Genomic DNA, 9,524 nt, shown 5'->3' on the forward strand with positions numbered 1-9,524 from the left:
TAAAAGGACCTACTCTAAATTGTCCGCGCTTTCGTGGTGCATTTTGGGGGGCCGATACGTCAGCCCTTGGAATCTGCCAGGCAATTGCCTCCCTATCAACGGGACGAGTGACATGGTTTCAATGAAGTAATAACATTATTATGACATACACGACTCACATGAGATATTTTATCAAGAACTTCCCGCAAAAGAGTTTGCGTGTGAGGTCATGGCACCACCCCCCTTCCAAGTCACGCTTCTGATCAATATTGAGGTGGTGCATGAACACTCGTGCATTGACATATGCATGAATAGACCTGAGTATAAACCTAAGCCAATATAAGACTGATAGTAATGCTGAAGATGAGTAGATAGGACGATCAGTCAGCACTAAAAAATGTAACTCACTCAGACTCACCCAAGAAATATATTTTGTGTTTAGGCACAAAATATGTTTTCATGCATTTGAGGTGCATACTATGAACTGCACCTCTCGCATTCATGAATCTGAGCACAGTGCAACATCCTGGGCTGCCAAAGATGCTACAAAGTTGGATGAAAATTCTTCGTAGAAATGCGACAGTAAGGGGCTAACATAGGTGCATCCACATCGTAGCCTGTCATGATAGCACAATAGCAATGCACACTGTGCAAATTGTATTAACATGCAACACGAATGTTACTACTTTTATGGACACATGTTCCACTTATGTATTATGAAGAATTCCTGTAAAAGAGGGATCAACATTTTTCTTGCGCAAGGTAAAAAATACTATAAATTATGCAAGTGCGTGGGCGTCGGAGGAGAATAGGCTGTTACGAAATTCATGAACTCCATAACCAAAAAGTGGGATTTCATAATTAAGCCCCATATTTCAGGTCTAATTTGACTCCTTCCTCAGGGGTTATGTTAAACAGATGGCAGCAGAGCGCAGCATTCTAAGAGCTCTCAAAATAAAATAGTACTATTTGGATAATTATCAAGATAGGCATTAATATATTGTAAGTAATTTATCAGATCAAATCACTTTATTCAGTGCCCTGCAAATTGGTAGGATGGGCCTGGAGCCTGCCTAGGCTTTGGTCAAGGGCTGCTGGCCCTTGGTGGCTTCCTCCGGTCACTAGACAGCCCATAGGTTGGTGCTCCAGGTGAGAACTGAGACTCCCAGCACGTGCGGAGGCTGTCGCTGTTCGAGGCTGCATCATGGTTATTGGTTATTACGCCCGACTAAGATATTTTTATAAAAGCTGCAACCTGTCACCATCTGTCATCAAGTTGAGCTGGCTCTGAAATGCCACGTTTACGGCTCCTTCCCGTCTTATGCGTCCTTCGTGGAGCAAGTGGCATGATGGATGTCATTATAAAGTGTGTGTTGCCACTAGAAGTTTGTTATCACTCAGCGCTAGTCCTGTGCTTTTACTCTGTGTAGTTTTTCATCACGCTGTCCTTTAACTATCTGTGCTTTAATCCCAATTTTTTGAGCGAAAGGCAATAATTTAATGGTAAACCCAAACAGGCAGACAAACCAAGTTACTGCTGATTGCTTCATTAATTTGTGCACACACAATCAAACTCGTAAAACATGAACAGACAGAATAGCTTCAGTGAAGAAAATTTACTTCCACATTCCAATTCAAAAAGTGCCTAATATTTACACTGCAGTTCTGTGTGCTTCTCACAGCGCTTTTTCTCTGCAAATTCTCCTAAAATGATTTCAGTTTTTCTGGTGACTGAAACGGTTCCTCCTGTTGTCCCTGTGGCTTTTGATTAGCTTGACTGGACGAGGACTCCTTGCTTTGCCCAGGCGATGCGTCCGAGTCGAAGTAGTTAATGCCCAGCACTCGGCAGCCAGGTATGGCTTCCTCCAGCATCAAGCCGACAAGCTTGATGTGCTTAATGTGAGACAGGTGGGCTAGTGTTATGGTCTTCAAATTCCTGCAAGCGAGGAAAGGATGTGCCAAGAGAACCTCAAAGTTGACTCACGAGGTTGATTCACATAAAGCCATGTGCCATGCAAAAGCCACTACTAATGTGAAGTCTTGGCTAACATCAATGTGCGCTTCACTGAAACAATAAGACGACACAAATGTTAAAATGAGTTCTGTAATGCTGGCAAAAACAGAAGAATGTTTCTAACTCAAAACCTAGAGAAGGAAGACGGCTTGAACAAGTTTTCGTAATAATATTAATGTAGGAAGAATTGGCCAGAAGCAGAGTTTTCAAAAATTAACAGGCACCTTTCAAACAGAACACGATACATACAGCAAAAGCTAGTTAATTCGGATTTCAGGGGACCAAAAATAATGTCCAAATTTCAAGTAAACAAAAGTATCGGAACAAACGTTTATGTGAATACACTTTCATTTTCTTGATGAATACGTAAATCCTGTAGTTACTTAGCATAAGAGCAGTGTGAAAGCTGCAATGTTCGCCACTCGCGACTTTGTTCACAATGTGACCGCAGCTCAAGACTTCCCTGTCCTAACTAAGCCAAAATGCGCTAACCCTAAATGAATCCGATACGTCATTACCGTACGGTTCGTGTTTATGATGATGGCAATGTAAACTGCACTGCCTCGTTTCGGTTGTCCGTGAACGCCTTTTTCGGTCCTCTGTGTCGCGCATTTGCAGTGCTTCGCGCTTGGTGCACTCCGAGAATTGTCCGAATTAACCGGGTTGTGGCCAAATATGACCAAACTAACGAGAGTTTGATGTCGTTGAACAAAACATAGGCTTGCGAGGACCACTGAACGCGGCCAACATCCGTTTTTCCACATTAACGGGGGTTGAATAACGAGCTTAAAATGTATTTTCGAACTGCCAGAAGCTTGCAAGTTTCTTGCAAGTGAGAGGATGTCAGCAAGCGCATCAAGGTTGAGAAGCACTTTTAACATATTTTAATTTACTATCAAAGTCAGTCTAAAAATAATTGACATGGCATCACATTACACTGTCGCGACATCATTACATAGGGCGAACTTTCCTTGCATTGTAGTAAAGAGTGCTGCGGCAATGGCAGGAATAAAGCAAGCCCATGCTATATGATGTCATGATATACATCCTGGTTACTGAAGCTGGTCACACGGATTAGAGCAAGTCGGTGCAACATAAGAGTGAGAATGCTAGTGTCTACCCTCCTCCTTTCATGCTATCTCTCAACAGAGGTGCATAGTTCTAAGGTTGTGGGTTCAGGTCCCACTGACAGGCGATTTTTCATCCACTTTAATTCCTTTAAATTTAGGTAAAAAAAAATCATTACACTACAGTTAAAAAACAGCAAATAATGCCCTCTATGCTTTCCTTTGCTTAATTGTCTGTTGGTTCATTAATTGTGTCTAACAAAGAAGTGAGCCCCTCGAGCAATTCCCCTTCTTTCGTATTTTTGTGCACTTATGTCATATACAGGGGTAACCTCATAAGTTTCTGGTCTGTCATCTAAAACTCAGAGTGATTTCAAAACAGCAGCCTTGAACACATAGTGCCATCAGGCCTGCATACGAGTTGCAACTTCGTGTACGTGTTTCACGAACTGCACGAAGCAATAAACAACAAGAGGCAAGGGATTTTCCATCACGGGGTCCACCTGCTTTGCAACAACGCTCCGGTTCACACGGTGAGTGCTGCGAAGGCTGTGGTGAAGCCGTTACAGAATGTTGACAACGCATAAAAAGTTAGGAAAGGGACAGAACAAACAGAGGCAAACAGCGTTCCTTGCTTTGTTTGTTCCGTCCCTTTCCCAACTTTTTATGTGCTGTTAACATTTTCTAATGGATCCATACCAACTTGCCTAAGTGTCAACTCTCTGGTGAAGGACTGTAGCTTTCAGAAGACCGATCACCCGCCCATATCCCAGACCTAACACCCAGTGACTACTACTTCTTGTCAAAGCTGAAGAAAGATATTCGAGGCAAAAAAAGTTGCAGCTGATGATGAAGTGAAGAATGCAGTCCATGGACATATCGAAGACAAAAGTTCAGACTATATTTAGAAGGGCGTACAAATGTTAGTTCAGAGGCACAAAAAAATGTGTTGAAGGGAGGGTACATTTGAAAAGTGTCACAGCTGTTTCATTTCTATCGACATTAAGAGTTGGTCAGGCCAGAAACTTACGCAATTACCCTCATATGTACAAACTAGGCCTTAAAGAGCCCACTTACAGCAGGTCATTTGTGCTACTCTAATACTCAGTATTTAATTTAGGCTTTACCTTCAAAAAGAAAAAAAAACAACAACACAAACAAGGACAAGTTAGAAATGTTAAATCAGTACTCTTCTAAAGCGCAGCTCAATGATTTAACAATCACTGCAGTTTAGGATTGCATCGCCACTTAGGGTTAATTGTGCCATTTTACGAAGTCAAATTAAACAAAAATGTACTAGGGCTCAGCGCCTCACCTCAGCCTGTAGAGGGCAGCCAAGCCATGCTCTGTGATCTGAGGACACCCAGAGACGTCCAGGTGTTCTAAGGTCTCCCTGAACTGGCTTAGCCTGTCCATGAACCAGTCGTCAACGTTTGGATTACCAGCCAGCCGTAGCGCCTTAAGGCCCTCGAGACATGCTGGAGACCCCCCCCGCCAAAAGAATAAAGTCAGTTTCAAAAGAAACCAAATGTGCAATACCTCTGATTCTAGGATTGTGTGCATGGTACCTTTGAGATAGAATAGGATATTGAATGCTTTTCAGATAATTTGCAGCCGTTTTAGTCTTAAAGCAAAACCTTGACATTTCCGTATGTATTCACAATGTCTCTTCGTGCCTTAGCATATTCACATAATGTCAGATCTGACATTGCGAAGTGGCATTTAAACGCGCAAGTGTCAAGAGTGCAACCAAAGCTAGACACGAGCATTTATGCATCCCAGATGGATATAGAATGTGGCCACCATATAGGGGAAATGGATGGATGAAGTGCCCTTCCGCCTAGCAGCAGAATTTGGTAGCCACTCTGTCACGTTTTTGTTCCTAGTATGTTTGCTTGTTCGAGTTATGATGATGGTGCAAAAGTGTCTGAAGCCACGATGCACCACACGAGGCCTAAATAAAGAAAAAGACAAGCACACGAGAGGTGGCAAAGCTTGTTCAATACGTCAGTATTGTAAGAGAACACTAGCAGAAAGCACAAGTGCATTTTTTTCTTCTAATTAAAATAAGGTAGAATGGAGTTTGCTTCTTGTAAAAATGGCAGAACTTTAGCTATCCGTGCAGTCAAAGGCCTGGGCGTCTAGTCGATAAATGGTTTAGTGAGGGTCCTTCACATCTGCCTATTACTTTTCTTTTTTACAAAACATGAAATCAAGCAGATGTTGTCGTACCATGTGAAAATTAATTTTTGCGACTTCAATATGCACAAAATTAGCCACACCCCGTTAAAAGGACACCTCAGTTCCCGAGCAAAGCTTTTCATAAACTAATTCATTCACAATGGTAAGCAACTAAGAGTTACGACAAAAGGGTGGCAGAGCTCATAAAATTTATTTCTGCACAGTGTGCCAATCTCTGGGTTTTAAATATGAACAGCTCAAAGTACAGTAGAATAGGACCCCTCTAATATGTTTCTCACAGGACCATGGAAAAAAATAAAAAGAATGCAGTATCTGGGACACATAAAATGTGAACATATGGTTAAAAAGGGGGAAGGTGCTGCTAAGTGATGAAACACGCACACTGCACACAGCTCTACCTCAGAAGAATTTATTCATTGGTTTAAGGCTTAATGAAGTCCTCAGAGAAAGTGTGGTGTTTCTTTCATGCCTCTGTCAGAACCAGACCTTTTTTCTATCACTTTGATGACCTTGTGGCCGACCACATTGTCAAACTCATTGGTGTACGTCCTCAGCGCATTTAGCACAGCGACAGTTCACCACCTATCAGGCAGGAATGCTGCAGGAACGATGTGTGAAACGGGAATTCTAACGCATAGGTCTCTGTAGATTCTTTCATGGCTCTTAATGCCAGAAACGTTATATTACATGTAGAAGTGAGAATCATACAAACAAGGTTCTACTGTATTCTGGTCACTTCTATCTCAGGAAAAAAAAGAAAAAAGAGAGAGAGAGAGAAATTCAGATGTCCTTCCCCAGCCATGAAAATGGGGGCAAGCAAACTTGGCATGTGCGTGGCTGACCTACTACTTTTCTTTGTTTCTGTCATCCTGTGCAGTGCTCCCTCCCGACTTTTTCCTTCTTCATGCCAGGGATCCACGTGCTTAGCAGCACAACACTTCAGTTGCTACAGGCAACAACGACAGTCATGCGTTCACACCCAGACAACAATATAATGTGGCAACGTGGAATGGCAAGTGACCTCGATAAAAGATAAGATTGACATATCAGAGGCGGCTGATCATCGACAAACCTACGATCGAGAGAGCATCAATTATTTGAAAACGGTGCATACAAATACGCATGTCCGGCGCACTTTCGACAGCCAAGTTTCTGTACACTCGCTGGCGCTGTGTTTTTCGCGTACGTCGCCACCACCGAAATCTATAAGTCATAACAAGCTCCGCTTGAAAAAGCTATCATAGTGAACTTTAAGGTGCCTTACAGGCCACGAGGGCTGTGGGGGAGTTTCACAAACAAATACAAGGTCAAATATGCTGTTCCTCGTTTCACACAAATTCTTTATGCTCACTGAGATTGTCCAAGCCCTCGTAGTAGAGCTCGGCATTGGAAGCATCGATGGCTTCGACGACCCAGCCCGGTTCATACTTCAGCGGAAGGCCCGTCTCGTCGTCTTCAGTCTTCTTGTACCATTCGTCCTTGTCCTGGAACTTGACAAGCGCTCCTCGGAAGATGAGGAACGATGCAGCGGCCAGATCGGGGCCCAGGATACCGTGGCGCTCTGGAAAGAATCTGGACAGGCAGTAAAAAAATGCAAAAAAATTTAGTTCCTAGAACAACTACTCAACACATGTGGGGGTAACTAAGAAAGTTATGGGTTGAAATTACAATGCGCCAGGCATTTCGCAGGTTTTCGTAAAATTCTAGGTTTCCTCAATCGCATTGCACTTTGTGAACAACTTTTCTGAATTGCCATGCACGGTGCTGCACACCTTGTAGTACATAGTACAAAAAAACAGCGCAATAAAGCGACAACAACAAAGACCAAACATGACCAGGACCGACTACCAACAGTTTCGTTTATTTTTGCTGCACAAATATATACGCATTCTATGTTTGTGCAGCAAGAATAAACGCTCCTGTTGGTAGTCAGTGCTGATCCTGTTTGGTTTTTCTAGTCGTCGTTTCATTGCGCTGTTTCTTTGTACCATGACTGCATACCCACAAGCTTAATGTCATATGCTTCTAGACACCTTGCAGCCCTTGCCAATGGATATAAGTGCAGCAAGTGTCAAGCTCGGTCCTCAAAGCTTGAAATCTTGACATTGAAGTCAACAACTTCAACCTCAACATAATGCATGAATTTGAGGTTGAGTGAGGTGTTTTAATAATCGCTGCGGTTTTACACAATAAGACCATATTATTATTATGAGTCACGCCATAGTGGGGGACTCTAGATAAGTTTCGACACCTGGGGTTCTTTAATGTGCACCTAGATCTAAGCACACGAGTGTTCTAGCATTTCGACACCATCGAAATTTGATCGTTGTGCCTGGGTATCGAACCCGTGTCCTCGAGATAGCGTTTAGACACCTTACGAGCCAAGTAACCATGGCAGGGTTTGAGTGACGTTGAATACTTGGTAAAGTATTGCTTTGGTTGATATTTGCTCTCATTGAACAAATAAGCTGGCAACATTTCGTGGACTTCTCAAAATTTTTCATGTATTTGTAAAATGATAAATATCTTGCACAGAAATATAGGCAATTAGTTGTATGACGACCCTGAGGCTCCTGTACCTAAAGCACCGGCGGAACATAGTTACATAGAAAACACAAAGGTCTGTTCAGTATTGAGTACTCGACATCCAAACTGCAAAATGAGGTCAAGCCTGGGGATACGACCTCAAAGAGGTCAAGCCATACAACGTCACTTGGCCAACCTTTGTTGTGCATCGACTCATAGATGGATGTGCATCAAGTAAGTTAAATATACTCACCAGTAACATCTATACTGGGATCACTTACACTAGAAGCTTTGCTTACAATACTAGCCCAACAGCAGTGACATTGCGAGTCTAAAATCATTTGAAATATTCCCGTCGTGACAGGTGGTATTCGTTTGTGCAGTTGATCGAGCTGCGCATTTTTATTGCACGTGTCTCCACCATTCCGTACTTACATTCTTTTAACTTCAACTTATCTCCGGGGCAGTGATGACCCCCTCAAAACCTCTCGCTGTGGTTGGGAAAAAAAAAAAAAAAAAAGGGAACACCTAATTCAGACGCACTACACCTGGGCGAAAAGCTGACCAGCTAGCTGGTAGGGCTTCAATGTAAGAAAAAAAAAAGTAAAATTAAGGTAGCTCCGCACTATTGGCACCAAGCCTGAAGAAAGTGCAGAACTGGGCGGCCTTCCTTGTTTCTCTTTCTTTTTCTCAGTTTGTTTCTATCTCTTTTTGTGTCTGTTTCCTTCTCTCTATGTCTTTCTATCTTTTTTTGCTTCTATTTCTCCCTCTCTGTACTCGGTATCTCGCTCGTCAGAGTTATTGCATCCCACGCCGGACAAATCGGCGCACGTGTTCTGGGAGCGATGCAGAGGATAACGGCGATGAAGACGAGGACGAAGAAAGCGTATGCCGCTTCATGATGGTGATAATTTTTGTTCGCGACTAACGGACTTTCAAAGCTAAGCGCACATGCAGAATAGAAGGGTGACATCTCTCCTGTTCCCCGTAGTACATGTCTGCCTAACTCTTTGATGCGATGTTAAGTACGTACTTTTGGCTCGACAGACGTCGCATCCTTTCCCGACGCAGTTTGCGATCGAAGGCAGCTCTCTCCGTGAAGTAAGTCGGTACGTTATGCAGGGAGGCCACGAAGTCGACCCCGAGTCCCTTGAACATTGAGCCCACCGTCTCGAGTGGGTTGGGCTTCGAGTCGATCGTCACGTAGTCGACGCTCGTGTTGACGGGCACCTGTCTCTTCTTGCGCTTCCACTCGGTGTCATCGCTGAGGCAACGGCGAGTGGTTCCCAGCAGCGACGCGCCCGCACGGTTTGCATCGATAGCGGACGCCGCCAGAACGCGGGGAAGGCGTCGCAGCATCGTGAGACGTTGACCAGGAAACATGTGACCCACTGAATTCCTAAACTGCTACACACCCCCACGGTAACGTGGCGGTCCAGTTTCTCGAAATAAACCGGTCGGATGGTAGGTGCGTAGAACTATCTACGGTAAAACGATTACCCCAGGCGCACTTTCACCAGTGTTACCACAACAGCGTCGGAGTGAATGGTACTGTTGACACTTTCCTGCAACGAAGCGCGGCCTTAATTCACTCCATGAGGGCCAAATATTAGTGGTGAATTGGCTGCACAAACATATTCATGCTACAACACCACCACATGGCTCCGCGCTCCATAAAAAATATCCGACAGCAAAGGAGGGCAGACGTCGAAATAGCGCTCATTACCGGCGCGGTC

At 43.8% G+C, this 9,524-nt stretch overlaps 1 protein-coding gene across 1 annotated transcript; it reads right to left on the minus strand.

The window, feature by feature from the left end:
- Positions 1–1,580: 1,580 nt before the first annotated feature.
- Positions 1,581–9,479, minus strand: LOC119373579 (distal membrane-arm assembly complex protein 2). Its single transcript, XM_037643640.2, has 4 exons — positions 8,822–9,479; positions 6,614–6,834; positions 4,376–4,538; positions 1,581–1,915 (listed from the first exon to the last, which is right to left on the minus strand). Exons 1-4 carry the CDS (start codon positions 9,169–9,171, stop codon positions 1,684–1,686), a joined length of 966 nt encoding a protein of 321 aa, XP_037499568.1. The 5' UTR covers positions 9,172–9,479; the 3' UTR covers positions 1,581–1,683.
- Positions 9,480–9,524: the final 45 nt, after the last annotated feature.

Source organism: Rhipicephalus sanguineus, chromosome 11 (assembly GCF_013339695.2).
Source record: "Rhipicephalus sanguineus isolate Rsan-2018 chromosome 11, BIME_Rsan_1.4, whole genome shotgun sequence".
In the NCBI taxonomy this organism is placed as follows: Eukaryota; Metazoa; Arthropoda; class Arachnida; order Ixodida; family Ixodidae; genus Rhipicephalus; species Rhipicephalus sanguineus.

Coding starts and splice junctions, on each gene's coding strand:
- LOC119373579 (XM_037643640.2), bottom strand. CDS start 9,171: ATGTTTCCTGGTCAACGTCTCACGATGCTGCGACGCCTTCCCCGCGTT. Junction 4,539..6,613: donor CGAGGGCTTGGACAATCTCA/GTGAGCATAAAG, acceptor GGGGGTCTCCAG/CATGTCTCGAGGGCCTTAAG. Junction 1,916..4,375: donor GCTGCCCTCTACAGGCTGAG/GTGAGGCGCTGA, acceptor CCTCGCTTGCAG/GAATTTGAAGACCATAACAC.